At 37.9% G+C, this 20,677-nt stretch overlaps 1 protein-coding gene across 3 annotated transcripts; it reads left to right on the forward strand.

The window, feature by feature from the left end:
• Positions 1-622: 622 nt before the first annotated feature.
• On the forward strand, positions 623-6,200 carry LOC135622459 (telomere repeat-binding protein 2-like). 3 transcript variants are annotated; one of them, XM_065124334.1, is made up of 11 exons: positions 623-1,293; positions 1,393-1,481; positions 2,137-2,341; positions 2,414-3,287; positions 3,429-3,638; positions 3,722-3,772; positions 3,895-3,974; positions 4,340-4,584; positions 4,988-5,296; positions 5,397-5,460; positions 5,902-6,200. In XM_065124334.1, exons 3-11 carry the CDS (start codon positions 2,261-2,263, stop codon positions 6,073-6,075), a joined length of 2,088 nt encoding a protein of 695 aa, XP_064980406.1. In that variant the 5' UTR covers positions 623-1,293; positions 1,393-1,481; positions 2,137-2,260; the 3' UTR covers positions 6,076-6,200. The 3 variants fall into 3 exon arrangements, with proteins under 3 accessions (XP_064980406.1, XP_064980407.1, XP_064980405.1); XM_065124335.1 differs by lacking the exon at positions 1,393-1,481 and having other exon boundaries at positions 623-970; XM_065124333.1 differs by lacking the exon at positions 623-1,293 and having other exon boundaries at positions 1,360-1,481.
• The last annotated feature ends 14,477 nt before the right edge of the window (positions 6,201-20,677 follow it).

Below are 20,677 nucleotides of genomic sequence, written 5' to 3' on the forward strand. Positions count from 1 at the left end.
CTTATCCCCCCACCAGACCCGACGCCGTTAACTCTCGTGGCTGTCTGGCCCGCCACGTGACCCCGAAAACCTTCACGGCGTCATTCCACCTCCAAACGGCGAAAGCAACGCCCCGTCACACCCCTTCTAAAAAAGAAAGTAATAACATTATCCTCCCCATTTTTCATTTAGTTATTTATTTATTGTGGATGAAATCAACAACCCACCCAACCGGATAACAGCATCCAAACACCAACCTCCCAGTGGAGTTCTGCCCTTTTCCACGTGGCATCGTTGATTCCCACGTGGCAATTCTTCATCTAAATGACCCCTCCAATTCGGAACATTTTAATTCAGCAACCAACAAAGCACTCCAAATGGTTAGCTAATCACAATTGTGCTTAGGCATCTTTTAATATAAGTCTGGTTTTATAGCCAGTGAAAAATGCTCGACCGTCGGTTGGTGGGATTAGAGACACGCGTAAGGAATCAGTGGGCAGGTAAGGGAGGGGGAGGAAACGGTCAAGCGGACGTAGGGGTGACCGGCTACAGGAGGTGGGGAATACCGGATGCGCCGGTGGGCGGGTTAGAAGTATAAAAGATGGGGTTTTAGGGAGAAAAAAGGGTGGTTTTGAGGGGTTTTGGCGATCTCGGTGTCTCCAATTCTTCTTGTGGGGTTTGGAGAGAGAGAGAGAGAGAGAGAGAGAGGAGGATAAATCTTTTCTTCAGAAAGAAGTTAAATTTTTTTTTCTTGTAAAAGTGGAATTAATTGGGAAATGGAGCGGATCTTGAATTCTGTTTGCGTTTGAGATCTGGAACTTGTTGATCCAGGGACGCGGATTTCCTTCAGACGGAGAATTAGCGGGAATTCTGAAGCTCTTCCAACGATCGGAGGGGGATTTTGAGACTTGGAAGCGGATTTGTCCCCGGATCGCCTTCTTGGAGGATTCTGCTCCGTTTCCAGGCGGACTTCCTCGGATGGGGCTAGAAGGTCCGATTTTTGGCGAATTTTCACTGATTTCTGGGGGTTTTTTGTATTCGTCGATTTATTTTGACGATCGGTTGGAGTTCGATCCCTTTTCGGGTACCCCTTTCGTGATTCCTTGGGATTTCTCTTGCTGGAGGAGCTCACGGGGTCTTTGTTTCTGCAAAATTCCGGCGATTTCGTCCCAATTCTGTTAAATTATGTTCGAACCGATCTGTTGCCTAAGCAATTCATCTGGAAGATTAGGCCATGATTTCGGTGTTACGTATGTTTGTGGGGATTTTTGAGTTAGAACACGAGTTTCTTGAGGCGCACGCATCCCTGTGCAGGTTTAACAGTCTCTCCCTTCGTTACAGGGTTTCGTATGAACTTCGCTTTCCTGGGATTGGAAAAAAAACGTTTCTTTTTTTATTCCCCTTTTCTTGCAGGAAATATAGGAAGATGCCTCAATTATTCAACTTAGTATGTATCCCTTAGAATATGGTTTAATCTTAAGATCGTGCCAAGTTGAATAAAGGTAAGATCTTTGATCTGCATCTGATCTTAATTCTTGATGTCAGAACTCGTGGCTTTGAGTTTGGCGATACTCGAAACACGTTTTCCGCACCTGTTTTCGTTTCCAATTCTCTTTTGATAAGCCGATTAGTTCTTACAACTTTGTGCTTCATTGATATAGTTGGATATTCTTGAAAGTCATTTTTTTATGGCAACACGTTTTTCGCGTAACAATATACCGTATATAATTATGTCGTTAGAATGTCTCTCTTCAGCAAAAGAATTGAAGATCATTTTATTAGTCCCCTTGAACAATCTTATCGAGAGATTTTTTTTTTATTTTTTTGTAAAGATTCTAAGATATGGGCATCATTTCTCGTACTTTAGTGCTCCATCTGAGACTTCCTGTTCTAATCACTCACAACGCATGTTGTTTTTATTTAATTATTTATTATTTTTTACTCCGGTAGGAAATTGACAATTTAATTTCTTGAATTTGTCCGATTTGCAATATGCAGTTTTACCTCTCATGCCGTCATGTGCTTGCAGAATTTAGTTGAAATGTTCGATCTTTGATTATTAGTATTGGTGTAGACCTCAGGGGTTTTGTTATGCGTCTCGAAGCAAATTTTTTGAACAATAATAATGTGGCGATTCCCTCTTGCTTTCATTCACAGGTTTAAGCAATGGAACGTGATGTGGTCAGATTTCTTGGATTTCAGTTTTGAAGACCAATTGTTGATTCAATGGTGACTTTTGCTGGCATGTGAGAGGCTTCTTAACGAAATGACTCCATGAGATATGATGTTGCAGAAGAGGTTGGATTATGGGTTCAGTGGCTGCCAGGTTCCTGCAATGCTATACTTTCCAAAATCAGCCAAGGTAGTAAGTGTCTTAATTCTCAATTTGTTTCTGTTGGTTCTTCACAGTTTGTGACTCGACAATCATTTATAGAGAAAGCGTTCAGCTAGAAGGAAGGTCGAGAACAAGCAGTTGTGTGCGATTGATTTGCTTGCTACAGTAGCAGGGGAACTGCTATCAGAAAGGGAGAACTGTGCTCCCTCTCCACAATGCATTGATGGAGCATCGGGCACTACTAATACGTCAAAGGCTTCAGTTAAACCGGACCACCTGTGCCAAAAAGAGCCACTCAAAACTGAACCTTTTGATCAGCATAGCTGTAACGATACTGTTTTAGGCCCTGAAGTTGCTACTAAAAGACAGATTTCTTGTGGCTCAACGGAACATTTGCATATTTTGAGACCAAAAGATTCAGGACCTGCTTCTCTCTTGGTCAAGTATGACATATTAGATGCTATTGCCCGGGAATCGAAGACCTTAAATAACAGGGTTGATATTAGTTATTCTGCTGCTTATGCTGTCGCTGGCAGATGTGGCACTGAAACAAACCTTCCTGCTTCCCCAGAAGTTGAAGGAGATGGCCTGACAGGATTCCAGGAATCTGAAAACCAAATGCCCGGTAATGGGTTAGATATCAATGCTGTGGGTATATACGGCATGGAGGATTCGATGGATTTGGACACCAAGCCTCCTGCTTTAGTTAGCTCTGACAGCAGTACTGAAGTTCCAGTTTGCTGGAATTATCTTCCTAGTAATAGTTCCTTGCCAAAGCAAGAAAGTGGCATGGAACATGTTGTAGATAGAGATGATGACGATAACTCTTCCGGGTGCACTCACCTTAGTACCATTACTAATAAGGCCTGCAGGCCACGGTGTATAGGGAACCACCGAGTAAGGAAGCTTTCCACATTGAAGTACTGGAGAGCAGCTCCAAATATATTGAAGTACAGTCATATTTCTGATTATGGTATGTATGCATGATTAAGCTCTTTGCTTGGGTATGCCAAACTGAATTTTTAGTAATACAGCAATGGTTGACATTATAGCTGATTCTTATTTGTTAAATGATTTTCCATTTTGAATAGATTTAATTATGTTTCCTTAACAGATACAGAAAAAAAGCGTAGTTTACATGGCAAGAAAATTTATTATACTCGCCAAAGAACGCAGAGGAGCTACTGCAAGAGAAGGAAGCTGTTTGAACGTTGCTTGGTGTCAGCATCTAATGGAGGAATGTATAGTGGGGATATTCCTAATCTGTGTGAAATGGGTGGCATTGGCACAGAAGCACATGATCCACGCACAGCTGTTCTTGACAGTTTGTTACATCTCTGACCATCCATATTTCTTGACCACCCTTTAGGTGCTAGAATTCCAACCAATCATATTTGCTTTTTGCAGCAAACGATGCATCACCCTCCCAAGCAGAGCAAAGTTCATCTTACAACTCAGGTGATCTTGTAATTTGACTGGGTAAATGGGATACTGATACGTACTAATTTATTGACCATATCAATTTTCATTTATATCCGGAAATGTTATGTCGTGAGGAGCTGATTGTGTTTCTTATTCAGTGAAACTCCGGATCAAGTCTTTTATGGTGCCAGAACTTTTCATTGAGATTCCTGAAACTGCTACAGTTGGTTCTTTGAAGGTATGTTATTCTGGTTGGTTGCAAGTTCCATGCACCCATAGGAACTTTTCATTCACAAAGATTAATGGACTTGACCTCCAATGAGTGATGACGTATTGTTTATAGATTGTTAAGCTGCATAGTACTAACACGTCAAAAATTGTTAGTTCGATCCTATTGTGATGTTTGATCTTAATGTTAATCCTATATCTGCATCATAACTTGACATCAGTATTCATATTATTTTAGTTGCAGTTATTAGTTAAATGGAAGGTGGATTTGGTTTTCTTTTTTCCCATGTTGATCTCTTGAATAAATGTAGTTTTATTAGATATACACTACAAATTCTCTGATATGTGAGGCATTACTTGTTAATTCTTATGCAGCAAACAGTAATGGAGGCTGTGACTGCTTTTCTTCAAGGTGGAATGAGTATTGGTGTTCTTCTTCAAGGAAAGAAGGTTAGGGACGACAACAAGACTCTACGACAGACTGGGATTTCTTGTAGTGATAAACTGGATAACTTAGGCTTTACATTGGAGCCCAGCCTGACACAAACCCCACCACCACTTACAAGTTTAAGAGGTCCCCATTTCCTGTGTCTTGATGATGCCGTTGAACCACTAGCAAGGTATCTGGATACCACACATCTCCCCCTACAGTGAATCATTTTGTACATTTTTTTCCCCATATTAACAATTCTCGACAAGTTTGGAGAGTTTTATAGGATGTTTTAGGTGTATAAAATTCCTTGTTATGGTCATCAATTCTGCTGGGAGTAATTCAATGATAATATGCCTGCTTATATCGTGACCTAATTAGTTGGTGGATTTGATTAACATATTTCTCCAGGAGTAACATGTGCCACTTCTATCATGATCTAATGGATCATCTGTATTATTAAACTGATTCAATGATTCTACTGCAGAAGTATCTAATCTTGATAAAAAAAGTTATCCAAACTGTTTAACGTTCATTTTCAGAATTATTCATCGAAACCAGTCAAAACTGAGTGCTATTGTTTGTGTTTTTAGGATTCCTCCTGGAGCCCTTTCTATAGACCAGGAGGCCACTGATTCCACTCCACAAGCTGTACTAACCTCATCGCCAGTGAGTGATCATGAGCCAATTCACTCCCCAACTGATGCATCATCGCTTGATCAAACACCAGCAGACAAACTAGCGCTGGTTGCTCTTCCACCAGTGAGCATAGAGGCACTTGCTGTTGTTCCACTCCGCAAGCCAAGGCATCCTGAGCATGTTCAGCGACGAATTAGGAGACCCTTCTCTGTTGCCGAAGTGGAAGCACTGGTCCAGGCAGTTGAAAAGCTCGGAACTGGAAGGTTCTCTTTTTGCCGATCGCATTTTCTTCCAAATAATCTGATGATAGATTGCTGCAGGTCATCCCATTTCTCACATGTACATATCCATCCTATTCCCCAGGTGGCGTGATGTCAAACTTCGGGCCTTTGACAGCGCAAAGCACCGGACATATGTTGATCTTAAGGTATTCAATCTGTCAGTATGATAATTTCCACACTGTGCTGATATTTGCATGCTTGATCTTCTGAACCATCAAATGAATTATGGAGTCCATATCATCCCAAGAAGACCAGTCTTCCAATGCAAACGCCAGCTATTAGTTCTTGTGGGTCGCTCGAGTCATTTTCTTCATACAGAACGGGTCCTCTTCGGTCAGTACCATCCTGTTTCCTTTACCGGTTTAGGAATGTTGCGATCTTTGCTGCAGAATTAGGACATCTTGAAAATGATCTTGGGGTGCTTCAGCTGATACCATCTCGTTTCCCTCAGCACCACCGAAACTAGGAAGACTTGTTTAATGATTGTTCTTGTTGGGTTTTGCGTGCAGGACAGGATGTCATCGTCACTTGTTCTTGTTCCATATGCCACTTGATGATTCATGATATCTCTGTTGTTGTTACTGCAGGATAAGTGGAAGACGCTGGTGCACACGGCCAGGATTTCCCCCCAGCAGAGGAGGGGAGAGCCCGTCCCCCAGGAGCTCTTGGACCGCGTCCTCTCCGCCCAAGCCTTCTGGTCTCAGCAGCAGGCCAAGCTCCATGCCAAGCCACCTGCAGCAGAGCCTTGCCTACTCCTCTGACCCAAGAACAGCCATCTCTTTGCTTCAAGAAAGAGGGGAAGACCGGATTTGATCCATGTAAAAAGTCACCAGGAATAACCAATTAGTATGTGTAATAATAATAAAAATATATGTTAATTCTCTCACACCATTATTTTGGGGGCGAGGAGTTTCTCTCCCCTCTATGATGAAGAGAAAGTGCTTTGTTTGGCGTTTGAGAGGAAAAATATGAATGGAATAAGCAGCCGTCACTAACAGTTGACATGCTGATCATAATCATACACAAAATTAAGAAGGATATTTTTTTTCCTCGGATTTAGGTCAATTTTGTTAGGATCGGAGCGGCACTAAGAGGGGGGGGTGAATTAGTGCAGCGGATTAAAACTTCGATTTTAATAAAATCTTTCGTACGTTAAGAACGAAACTTGAGAAATTTAATTTGAAGGCGTATTCTTAAAGTTGCGCAGCAAGAGTAATAAGGAACTAAAGCAGTAAGAAGATTTGCAGTAATGTAAATGACAATAATAAAAAGCAAACCAGAGATTACGCCGATTTTTAGAGTGGTTCGGTCAAATGACCTACTCCACTTGCGAGGCCCCTCTTCGATGAGGCTCCCACCTTCCACTAGCAAGTCTCTTGAAATGGAAGGGTAAACACCCCTCTTACAACCTTTTACAAGCAGCTCAACCTCTTACAAATTTTCAATAAGAAAGAAGGAGGAGAACTCTCTAGCAAATTGAAAACAAGACTTGCTAAGACTTTCTAAGACTTTTCTCTCAATCAAAATGCTTCTCAAAAGTTGTAACCTCAGCTGAGATTTGAGGGGTATTTATAGGCCTCAAGAGGATTCAAATTTTGGGCTCCAAAATTTGAATTCTCTTAGGGTTCCCGGTGCTGGCGGTTCCACCGCCCAGCCAGGCGGTGCCACCGCCCAGCGCTCGGGTGCTGGACGGTGCAACCGCCCAGCCAAGGAGGTGTCACCGCCCAGTTAGGCGGTGCCACCGCCTACAGTGTTTTCAGCCCGACTACAGTGTTTTCAGCCACTAGTTGGGCTTCAATCTTGGCTCTCTAGTTCGCTGGTTTAGCTTAATTTTTAGCCTAAACCAACTCTGACTTTGGGCCCAGTTGGCCCCTAACCAGGATATAGGATTATCTCTTAATCCTAATCCTAATTACAAGTGGACTACATAACCAAAACACATCCTAAGCAAATTTTCAACCGCGAACGTCGAGTCTTGTTCTGGCGAGCTTTCCGACGAACTTTCTGCCGACGGGCTTCTACCAAGCTCCCGAACTTGTGATGACTTTAATGAGTAGCCGAGCCTTCTCGGTGATCTCCGTGAACCTCCGACGATCTCTTCGGCGAACTTCCGAAAATTCCGACAGGTTCCCGATTTCTTCTCGGTTGGTTCTGGCAGCATCTCCGACGATTCTTCGGACTCTTAAACGTCCATCGAACTTGACTCCGGTATTCTCGCTTTGTGTTTTCTGGTTATCGTAGTTAATCCTGCACACTTAACTCAATAATATGGATTAGATCAAATAACCCATCAATTGATTTTATCATCAAAATCCGAGATTCAACAATCTCCCCCTTTTTGATGATGACAATCAATTGATGACGGAGTTAAACGTAACTCCCCCTATCTATATGCCATATTATGAGAGGATAAAACACTTGAATTTCATCATTGAATTCAAGTATAAACCATAAGCTCTAACCGTAGAACTTATCGTTATTCTCATTAAGCATAATGTAAATGCGAAACTTTGATGAAAATCTTTTTTAAGTCGAAAGATAAGAGACAAATTTTACTATGACAAGAGATAAAGATTTTCAACTTGAATTGCATGATTATACATTTTAGACATGCATTCAATATGATCAATCAATCTTACGATATTTTCAAGGATTTTGCAAGGCATATAAGATAATCATCGATCGATCACTTTTCTCAAGGATTTTGCAATTCATATTTTGTCATGCTATTAAGAATGATATAAGTCATCACTTTTCTCCCCCTTTGTCATCAACAAAAAGGAAAATGAGACTTGAAGCACATATTTTGTCATACAACGATTTTATCATTGAAAATTAAGTATGCAAAAATATTTACGCAGAGTTCATTTTAGAGGAAAATTCAGCATGCATTCATATTATCTAATCTCTTCTTCCTATGAATAACAGAAATTGTAGATGTATAAGAGAGAGATTGGGATAAAAAAAAAAATTCAAGTAGTAATTTCACGAAGTCAAGATCATAATTCGAATACAAACTCATTCAAATCGTCAAATTCATGAAAATCTCAACATTACTTTTTAATCATCACATAAGGCATTTAAAGAATTTTTGAAACATAGGAGAATGATTAATTTAAGCATTCAATCAAATTCAAGTCATGAATGCCAATACTTTCATATTTGTAAGTATCAATTCATGAATGCCAAAAGATATTATTTGTGATTCCAATTTTGCAAGATCAAGATTATGATTTAGATAAAACTTATTTAAATCAAATCGCTAACTTGAAATTCATAATCAAGTCATCAAAGTCGATTTCGAGATTTCACAACATGTCATATGGAATTTGAAGGAGAATGAGAGATGGAAAGAAGATGAAAAACTTTACGGAAAATCCAATCAAAAAAGTTTATTGTTTAGGGACAATTTAACATACCTAATTCCCTTCTAATGAATTCAAATTGGTCTTCATTCAAGGCTTTTGTGAATATATCCGCTAATTGATGCTTTGTGTCAATGAATTCTAGAACAATATTATTGTTAAGGACATGATCGCGTATGAAATGATGCCTAATGTCGATGTGCTTAGTTCTAGAATGCTGAATTGGATTTTTAGTAAGACATATGGCACTAGTATTATCACATTTTATGGGAATATTTTTAAAGTGAATTCCATAGTCTTCTAATGTATTTTTCATCCAAATGACTTGTGCACAACATGCACTTGCAGCTATGTATTCGGCTTCTGCCGTAGATAGTGCAACTGAATTTTGTTTCTTGGAAGTCCAAGAAACAAGTGCATGTCCTAAAAATTGGCATGTTCCGGATGTACTTTTTCTATCTATTCTGCATCCGCCAAAATCGGCATCCGCATAGGCTATTAAATCAAAATTTTCAGATTTTGGATACCATAATCCTAAATTTGGAGTTCCTTTAAGATACCTAAATATTCTTTTAACACTTTTGAGATGAGATAATTTAGGATTAGATTGAAACCTAGCGCAAAGTCCTACACTAAACATAATATCCGGTCTAGTCGCAGTGAGGTAGAGTAGACTACCTATCATTCCCCTATATGTTTTTTGATCGAAACTTTCACCATTTTCATCCATATCTAACTTAGTCGCAGTACTTATAGGGGTGTTTATTGCTTTTGAATTATCCATGTTAAATCGTTTTAACAATTCTAATGTATATTTGGATTGGTTAAGAAATATACCATCACTAAGTTGTTTGATTTGTAATCCCAAAAAGAAAGTTAATTCACCCATTAAACTCATTTCAAATTCAAGACTCATACATTTGGCAAATGATTCACATAGTGATTCATCCGAAGAGCCAAACACAATATCGTCAACATAAATTTGCACAATAAGAAAATTATTTTCAAAATGTTTAATAAACAATGTAGTATCAACCTTGCCTTTGGTAAAATTATTTAAAACAAGAAAGGAACTAAGCCTTTCATACCAAGCTCTAGGAGCTTGTTTTAAGCCATAGAGAGCTTTAGTCAATTTGAATACATGATTAGGAAGAAGAGAATTTTCAAATCCGGGAGGTTGTTCGACAAATACTTCTTCGGAAATAAAACCATTCAAGAAAGCACTTTTAACATCCATTTGAAATAGTTTAAAATTATTACTACTAGCATAGGCAAGGAGCATCCTTATGGCTTCTAATCGAGCCACGGGAGCGAAGGTTTCTTCGTAATCGATACCTTCTTCTTGGTTGAAACCTTTGGCCACTAATCTAGCCTTGTTTCTAACCACGATACCATTTTCGTCTTGCTTGTTTCTAAAGACCCACTTAGTACCTATGACTAAGTGGTCACTTGGTCTAGGAACAAGCTTCCATACCTCATTCCTCTCAAATTGGTTCAATTCTTCTTGCATTGCAATGATCCAAAAATCATCTTTTAAGGCTTCGTCAATGCATTTAGGTTCAATTTGAGAAAGGAAAGCGGCGTTAGCACAGAAATTTTTGAAAGAAGAACGAGTTTGAACCCCTTTTGATGTATCTCCTATAATTTGCTCTTTTGGATGAGCATCTACATACTTCCATTCTTTTGGTAAAGAAATTTCGGAAGAAGATGCATTCAAATGGCTATTTTGAGGAGAGGGTTCATTTAAATTCAAATTATCAAAACCAAGATCATCATCAAAATCATTTTTCTTTAAATCGGAAATTTCATTAAAAACTACATGAATAGACTCTTCAATTACTAAAGTTCTTTTATTAAAAACCCGAAAAGCTTTAGAAACGGAAGAGTAACCAAGAAAGATGCCTTCATCGGTTTTAGCATCAAATTTTCCTAAAGCATCCCTTTCATTTAAAATAAAGCATTTACAACCAAAAACTTTAAAATAGGAGATGTTTGGTTTTTTGTTATTCCATAATTCATAGGGAGTTTTGGATAAGGATGGTCTTATTAGGACTCTATTCATGATGTAGCAAGCCGTATTTACGGCTTCGGCCCAAAAGTACTTAGGTAAACTTTGTTCATTCAACATAGTTCTTGCCATTTCTTGTAGGTTTCTATTTTTTCTTTCAACTACTCCATTTTGTTGAGGATTTCTTGGAGTTGAGAAGTTGTGATTGTACCCATTACTTTCGCAAAAATTTAGAAAGTCACGGTTTTGGAATTCACCACCGTGATCACTCCGAATTGATGAAATCATGAGGCCTTTTTCGTTTTGAGTGAGTTTACAAAATTTAGAGAAACACTTGAAGCAATCACTTTTGTGAGCTAAGAAATAGGTCCAAGTGTATCTAGAGTAGTCATCCACAATCACAAAAGCATATTTGCTTCCACCTAGACTTGTTGTATCAATTGGTCCAAATAAGTCCAAATGGATCAATTGTAATGGTCTAGTAGTGCTAATTTGATTTTTTGGTTTGAAGCTTGTTTTTATTTGTTTGCCTAGTTGACATGCATCGCATACTTTGTCCTTAATAAACTTTAAATTTGGAATTCCTCGTACTAATTCTTGAGATGAGATCTTAGATATTGTTTTCATGCTTGCATGGCCTAATCTCTTATGCCAAAGCCAAGCATCATCATTTACGACGGAGAAGCACATTTCATTACTTAGTTCATCAAGATTGATGGTATAGACATTATTTTGTTTTAAAGCAATCATAGTCATGTTATGATTTGGTTTTTCAATAATGCACATATTTGATTCAAATCTAACGATGTAACCTTTATCGCATAGTTGACTAATACTCAAGAGATTATGTTTCAATCCATCAACTAGTAAGACATCATCAATGGAAAAATTAAATTTGTTACCAATAGTTCCCTTGCCAATGATTTTGCCCTTGTTGTTGTCTCCGAAGGTAACGTACCCTTCTTCTTTGCTAGTGAGCATAGAGAAATGAGATGGATCTCCAGTCATATGTCTTGAGCATCCACTATCGAGATACCATCTCTTGCTCCTAGCTTGTGGGTTTGTCTACAAAAGAGGATGATTTTTAGGTACCCATTTGATTTTGGGTGCCTCAAAAATTGACCCACTAACTTTGTTATTTATGATTGAATTCTTTATAGTTCCTTTAGGAACCCATATTAATTTTTGTGAACTAATCTTCCTAAATGGGCATTTGTAGGCAATATGTCCGGATTTGCAACAAAAGTTGCATTTCATATAAGAGGAAACATGTAATGTAGGTCCTTTTATGAAAGTGGTAGGATTTTGATGTAATCCTTTTACAAATCCAATTCCATTTCTATTTACGATGTGACCCTTGTGTGCAAGGATCATATCTAATCCTTTGCTACCAACCTTAAACTTGTTTAAGGTTTCCTTAAGAAGCAAATTTTCATTTTTTATTGCTTCTAAGTGCTCACACTTAGAGCATGGAGGAGTTTGAAGACTATCAAACTTATCTTGTAGCAAAGCATGCTCTTTCTTTAAGATACTTAACTTCTTGCTAACAGTTCTACATTTATCAAATAATTCATGAAAAGCGATAGATAGTTCTTCAAAAGATAAATCTTCATTAAATAAATCACATACCTCTTCTCCTAACGCCATTAGCGCGTAATGAGCAACTTGCTCGGTGTTGGACTCCTCTTCTTCGGATGCGCTTGAATCATCCCACGTTGCCTTGAATGCCTTCTTCTTTGATGTTCTCTTTTTGGCTTTAGGACAATCGTTCTTATAGTGTCCCGGTTTTTTGCATTCATAGCAAATCACTTGGTCCTTCTTTTGTTCAAATTTATTTTTTGTATTATTTTTAAATCTGTTCTTTCTTAAATATTTTTTAAATTTTTGAGTCAAAAGTGTAATGTCATTGTCACTGTCCTCATCACTTGATGTTCCTTTCAAGTGGTCTTCTTGTGATTTGAGTGCCATATCCTTCCTGTTCTTTGGAAGGGGGTTCTCGAGCTCGTCATGAGCTTGACATGTCATTTCGTAGGTCATTAGAGACCCAATGAGTTCTTCAAGAGGGAATGCTTTAAGGTCTTTGGCCTCTTGAATGGCCGTAACTTTTGGATCCCAACTTTTAGGGAGGGATCTTAAGATTTTAGTTACTAGTTCAAAGTTAGTAAAATCTTTACCAAGAGCTTTGAGTCCATTGATGACATCCGTAAACCGGGTGTACATGTCTCCGATGGACTCACTTGGTTTCATTCGGAAAAGTTCGTAAGAATGCACAAGGATGTTGATTTTGGACTCTTTCACTCGGCTAGTGCCTTCATGAGTGACCTCAAGAGTTCTCCAAATATCAAAAGCCGAATCACACATTGAAACACGATTAAATTCGTTTTTGTCTAGTGCACAAAACAAGGCATTCATAGCCTTTGCATTTAAAGCAAAAACCTTCTTCTCCGATTCATCCCATTCGCTCATCGGAAGAGAAGATTTTTGAAATCCATTCTCGACAATAGACCAAAGCTCAAAGTCCATAGAAATGAGGAAGATTCTCATGCGAGTCTTCCAATATGTGTAATCCGACCCATTAAACAAAGGTGGTCGTGCAATAGAATGGCCCTCTTGCATGCCGGAGTAAGCCATCTCTCTTGGGTATTAAACCAAATATGAGAGATAACCTTGCTCTGATACCACTTGTTAGGATCGGAGCGGCACTAAGAGGGGGGGGTGAATTAGTGCAGCGGATTAAAACTTCGATTTTAATAAAATCTTTCGTACGTTAAGAACGAAACTTGAGAAATTTAACTTGAAGGCGTATTCTTAAAGTTGCGCAGCAAGAGTAATAAGGAACTAAAGCAGTAAGAAGATTTGCAGTAATGTAAATGACAATAATAAAAAGCAAACCAGAGATTACGCCGATTTTTAGAGTGGTTCGGTCAAATGACCTACTCCACTTGCGAGGCCCCTCTTCGATGAGGCTCCCACCTTCCACTAGCAAGTCTCTTGAAATGGAAGGGTAAACACCCCTCTTACAACCTTTTACAAGCAGCTCAACCTCTTACAAATTTTCAATAAGAAAGAAGGAGGAGAACTCTCTAGCAAATTGAAAACAAGACTTGCTAAGACTTTCTAAGACTTTTCTCTCAATCAAAATGCTTCTCAAAAGTTGTAACCTCAGCTGAGATTTGAGGGGTATTTATAGGCCTCAAGAGGATTCAAATTTTGGGCTCCAAAATTTGAATTCTCTTAGGGTTCCCGGTGCTGGCGGTTCCACCGCCCAGCCAGGCGGTGCCACCGCCCAGCGCTCGGGTGCTGGACGGTGCAACCGCCCAGCCAAGGAGGTGTCACCGCCCAGTTAGGCGGTGCCACCGCCTACAGTGTTTTCAGCCCGACTACAGTGTTTTCAGCCACTAGTTGGGCTTCAATCTTGGCTCTCTAGTTCGCTGGTTTAGCTTAATTTTTAGCCTAAACCAACTCTGACTTTGGGCCCAGTTGGCCCCTAACCAGGATATAGGATTATCTCTTAATCCTAATCCTAATTACAAGTGGACTACATAACCAAAACACATCCTAAGCAAATTTTCAACCGCGAACGTCGAGTCTTGTTCTGGCGAGCTTTCCGACGAACTTTCTGCCGACGGGCTTCTACCAAGCTCCCGAACTTGTGATGACTTTAATGAGTAGCCGAGCCTTCTCGGTGATCTCCGTGAACCTCCGACGATCTCTTCGGCGAACTTCCGAAAATTCCGACAGGTTCCCGATTTCTTCTCGGTTGGTTCTGGCAGCATCTCCGACGATTCTTCGGACTCTTAAACGTCCATCGAACTTGACTCCGGTATTCTCGCTTTGTGTTTTCTGGTTATCGTAGTTAATCCTGCACACTTAACTCAATAATATGGATTAGATCAAATAACCCATCAATTGATTTTATCATCAAAATCCGAGATTCAACAATCTCCCCCTTTTTGATGATGACAATCAATTGATGACGGAGTTAAACGTAACTCCCCCTATCTATATGCCATATTATGAGAGGATAAAACACTTGAATTTCATCATTGAATTCAAGTATAAACCATAAGCTCTAACCGTAGAACTTATCGTTATTCTCATTAAGCATAATGTAAATGCGAAACTTTGATGAAAATCTTTTTTAAGTCGAAAGATAAGAGACAAATTTTACTATGACAAGAGATAAAGATTTTCAACTTGAATTGCATGATTATACATTTTAGACATGCATTCAATATGATCAATCAATCTTACGATATTTTCAAGGATTTTGCAAGGCATATAAGATAATCATCGATCGATCACTTTTCTCAAGGATTTTGCAATTCATATTTTGTCATGCTATTAAGAATGATATAAGTCATCACTTTTCTCCCCCTTTGTCATCAACAAAAAGGAAAATGAGACTTGAAGCACATATTTTGTCATACAACGATTTTATCATTGAAAATTAAGTATGCAAAAATATTTACGCAGAGTTCATTTTAGAGGAAAATTCAGCATGCATTCATATTATCTAATCTCTTCTTCCTATGAATAACAGAAATTGTAGATGTATAAGAGAGAGATTGGGATAAAAAAAAAAATTCAAGTAGTAATTTCACGAAGTCAAGATCATAATTCGAATACAAACTCATTCAAATCGTCAAATTCATGAAAATCTCAACATTACTTTTTAATCATCACATAAGGCATTTAAAGAATTTTTGAAACATAGGAGAATGATTAATTTAAGCATTCAATCAAATTCAAGTCATGAATGCCAATACTTTCATATTTGTAAGTATCAATTCATGAATGCCAAAAGATATTATTTGTGATTCCAATTTTGCAAGATCAAGATTATGATTTAGATAAAACTTATTTAAATCAAATCGCTAACTTGAAATTCATAATCAAGTCATCAAAGTCGATTTCGAGATTTCACAACATGTCATATGGAATTTGAAGGAGAATGAGAGATGGAAAGAAGATGAAAAACTTTACGGAAAATCCAATCAAAAAAGTTTATTGTTTAGGGACAATTTAACATACCTAATTCCCTTCTAATGAATTCAAATTGGTCTTCATTCAAGGCTTTTGTGAATATATCCGCTAATTGATGCTTTGTGTCAATGAATTCTAGAACAATATTATTGTTAAGGACATGATCGCGTATGAAATGATGCCTAATGTCGATGTGCTTAGTTCTAGAATGCTGAATTGGATTTTTAGTAAGACATATGGCACTAGTATTATCACATTTTATGGGAATATTTTTAAAGTGAATTCCATAGTCTTCTAATGTATTTTTCATCCAAATGACTTGTGCACAACATGCACTTGCAGCTATGTATTCGGCTTCTGCCGTAGATAGTGCAACTGAATTTTGTTTCTTGGAAGTCCAAGAAACAAGTGCATGTCCTAAAAATTGGCATGTTCCGGATGTACTTTTTCTATCTATTCTGCATCCGCCAAAATCGGCATCCGCATAGGCTATTAAATCAAAATTTTCAGATTTTGGATACCATAATCCTAAATTTGGAGTTCCTTTAAGATACCTAAATATTCTTTTAACACTTTTGAGATGAGATAATTTAGGATTAGATTGAAACCTAGCGCAAAGTCCTACACTAAACATAATATCCGGTCTAGTCGCAGTGAGGTAGAGTAGACTACCTATCATTCCCCTATATGTTTTTTGATCGAAACTTTCACCATTTTCATCCATATCTAACTTAGTCGCAGTACTTATAGGGGTGTTTATTGCTTTTGAATTATCCATGTTAAATCGTTTTAACAATTCTAATGTATATTTGGATTGGTTAAGAAATATACCATCACTAAGTTGTTTGATTTGTAATCCCAAAAAGAAAGTTAATTCACCCATTAAACTCATTTCAAATTCAAGACTCATACATTTGGCAAATGATTCACATAGTGATTCATCCGAAGAGCCAAACACAATATCGTCAACATAAATTTGCACAATAAGAAAATTATTTTCAAAATGTTTAATAAACAATGTAGTATCAACCTTGCCTTTGGTAAAATTATTTAAAACAAGAAAGGAACTAAGCCTTTCATACCAAGCTCTAGGAGCTTGTTTTAAGCCATAGAGAGCTTTAGTCAATTTGAATACATGATTAGGAAGAAGAGAATTTTCAAATCCGGGAGGTTGTTCGACAAATACTTCTTCGGAAATAAAACCATTCAAGAAAGCACTTTTAACATCCATTTGAAATAGTTTAAAATTATTACTACTAGCATAGGCAAGGAGCATCCTTATGGCTTCTAATCGAGCCACGGGAGCGAAGGTTTCTTCGTAATCGATACCTTCTTCTTGGTTGAAACCTTTGGCCACTAATCTAGCCTTGTTTCTAACCACGATACCATTTTCGTCTTGCTTGTTTCTAAAGACCCACTTAGTACCTATGACTAAGTGGTCACTTGGTCTAGGAACAAGCTTCCATACCTCATTCCTCTCAAATTGGTTCAATTCTTCTTGCATTGCAATGATCCAAAAATCATCTTTTAAGGCTTCGTCAATGCATTTAGGTTCAATTTGAGAAAGGAAAGCGGCGTTAGCACAGAAATTTTTGAAAGAAGAACGAGTTTGAACCCCTTTTGATGTATCTCCTATAATTTGCTCTTTTGGATGAGCATCTACATACTTCCATTCTTTTGGTAAAGAAATTTCGGAAGAAGATGCATTCAAATGGCTATTTTGAGGAGAGGGTTCATTTAAATTCAAATTATCAAAACCAAGATCATCATCAAAATCATTTTTCTTTAAATCGGAAATTTCATTAAAAACTACATGAATAGACTCTTCAATTACTAAAGTTCTTTTATTAAAAACCCGAAAAGCTTTAGAAACGGAAGAGTAACCAAGAAAGATGCCTTCATCGGTTTTAGCATCAAATTTTCCTAAAGCATCCCTTTCATTTAAAATAAAGCATTTACAACCAAAAACTTTAAAATAGGAGATGTTTGGTTTTTTGTTATTCCATAATTCATAGGGAGTTTTGGATAAGGATGGTCTTATTAGGACTCTATTCATGATGTAGCAAGCCGTATTTACGGCTTCGGCCCAAAAGTACTTAGGTAAACTTTGTTCATTCAACATAGTTCTTGCCATTTCTTGTAGGTTTCTATTTTTTCTTTCAACTACTCCATTTTGTTGAGGATTTCTTGGAGTTGAGAAGTTGTGATTGTACCCATTACTTTCGCAAAAATTTAGAAAGTCACGGTTTTGGAATTCACCACCGTGATCACTCCGAATTGATGAAATCATGAGGCCTTTTTCGTTTTGAGTGAGTTTACAAAATTTAGAGAAACACTTGAAGCAATCACTTTTGTGAGCTAAGAAATAGGTCCAAGTGTATCTAGAGTAGTCATCCACAATCACAAAAGCATATTTGCTTCCACCTAGACTTGTTGTATCAATTGGTCCAAATAAGTCCAAATGGATCAATTGTAATGGTCTAGTAGTGCTAATTTGATTTTTTGGTTTGAAGCTTGTTTTTATTTGTTTGCCTAGTTGACATGCATCGCATACTTTGTCCTTAATAAACTTTAAATTTGGAATTCCTCGTACTAATTCTTGAGATGAGATCTTAGATATTGTTTTCATGCTTGCATGGCCTAATCTCTTATGCCAAAGCCAAGCATCATCATTTACGACGGAGAAGCACATTTCATTACTTAGTTCATCAAGATTGATGGTATAGACATTATTTTGTTTTAAAGCAATCATAGTCATGTTATGATTTGGTTTTTCAATAATGCACATATTTGATTCAAATCTAACGATGTAACCTTTATCGCATAGTTGACTAATACTCAAGAGATTATGTTTCAATCCATCAACTAGTAAGACATCATCAATGGAAAAATTAAATTTGTTACCAATAGTTCCCTTGCCAATGATTTTGCCCTTGTTGTTGTCTCCGAAGGTAACGTACCCTTCTTCTTTGCTAGTGAGCATAGAGAAATGAGATGGATCTCCAGTCATATGTCTTGAGCATCCACTATCGAGATACCATCTCTTGCTCCTAGCTTGTGGGTTTGTCTACAAAAGAGGATGATTTTTAGGTACCCATTTGATTTTGGGTGCCTCAAAAATTGACCCACTAACTTTGTTATTTATGATTGAATTCTTTATAGTTCCTTTAGGAACCCATATTAATTTTTGTGAACTAATCTTCCTAAATGGGCATTTGTAGGCAATATGTCCGGATTTGCAACAAAAGTTGCATTTCATATAAGAGGAAACATGTAATGTAGGTCCTTTTATGAAAGTGGTAGGATTTTGATGTAATCCTTTTACAAATCCAATTCCATTTCTATTTACGATGTGACCCTTGTGTGCAAGGATCATATCTAATCCTTTGCTACCAACCTTAAACTTGTTTAAGGTTTCCTTAAGAAGCAAATTTTCATTTTTTATTGCTTCTAAGTGCTCACACTTAGAGCATGGAGGAGTTTGAAGACTATCAAACTTATCTTGTAGCAAAGCATGCTCTTTCTTTAAGATACTTAACTTCTTGCTAACAGTTCTACATTTATCAAATAATTCATGAAAAGCGATAGATAGTTCTTCAAAAGATAAATCTTCATTAAATAAATCACATACCTCTTCTCCTAACGCCATTAGCGCGTAATGAGCAACTTGCTCGGTGTTGGACTCCTCTTCTTCGGATGCGCTTGAATCATCCCACGTTGCCTTGAATGCCTTCTTCTTTGATGTTCTCTTTTTGGCTTTAGGACAATCGTTCTTATAGTGTCCCGGTTTTTTGCATTCATAGCAAATCACTTGGTCCTTCTTTTGTTCAAATTTATTTTTTGTATTATTTTTAAATCTGTTCTTTCTTAAATATTTTTTAAATTTTTGAGTCAAAAGTGTAATGTCATTGTCACTGTCCTCATCACTTGATGTTCCTTTCAAGTGGTCTTCTTGTGATTTGAGTGCCATATCCTTCCTGTTCTTTGGAAGGGGGTTCTCGAGCTCGTCATGAGCTTGACATGTCATTTCGTAGGTCATTAGAGACCCAATGAGTTCTTCAAGAGGGAATGCTTTAAGGTCTTTGGCCTCTTGAATGGCCGTAACTTTTGGATCCCAACTTTTAGGGAGGGATCTTAAGATTTTAGTTACTAGTTCAAAGTTAGTAAAATCTTTACCAAGAGCTTTGAGTCCATTGATGACATCCGTAAACCGGGTGTACATGTCTCCGATGGACTCACTTGGTTTCATTCGGAAAAGTTCGTAAGAATGCACAAGGATGTTGATTTTGGACTCTTTCACTCGGCTAGTGCCTTCATGAGTGACCTCAAGAGTTCTCCAAATATCAAAAGCCGAATCACACATTGAAACACGATTAAATTCGTTTTTGTCTAGTGCACAAAACAAGGCATTCATAGCCTTTGCATTTAAAGCAAAAACCTTCTTCTCCGATTCATCCCATTCGCTCATCGGAAGAGAAGATTTTTGAAATCCATTCTCGACAATAGACCAAAGCTCAAAGTCCATAGAAATGAGGAAGATTCTCATGCGAGTCTTCCAATATGTGTAATCCGACCCATTAAACAAAGGTGGTCGTGCAATAGAATGGCCCTCTTGCATGCCGGAGTAAGTCATCTCTCTTGGGTATTAAACCAAATATGAGAGATAACCTTGCTCTGATACCACTTGTTAGGATCGGAGCGGCACTAAGAGGGGGGGGTGAATTAGTGCAGCGGATTAAAACTTCGATTTTAATAAAATCTTTCGTACGTTAAGAACGAAACTTGAGAAATTTAACTTGAAGGCGTATTCTTAAAGTTGCGCAGCAAGAGTAATAAGGAACTAAAGCAGTAAGAAGATTTGCAGTAATGTAAATGACAATAATAAAAAGCAAACCAGAGATTACGCCGATTTTTAGAGTGGTTCGGTCAAATGACCTACTCCACTTGCGAGGCCCCTCTTCGATGAGGCTCCCACCTTCCACTAGCAAGTCTCTTGAAATGGAA

Source organism: Musa acuminata, chromosome BXJ2-9 (assembly GCF_036884655.1).
Source record: "Musa acuminata AAA Group cultivar baxijiao chromosome BXJ2-9, Cavendish_Baxijiao_AAA, whole genome shotgun sequence".
Classification (NCBI taxonomy): Eukaryota; Viridiplantae; Streptophyta; class Magnoliopsida; order Zingiberales; family Musaceae; genus Musa; species Musa acuminata.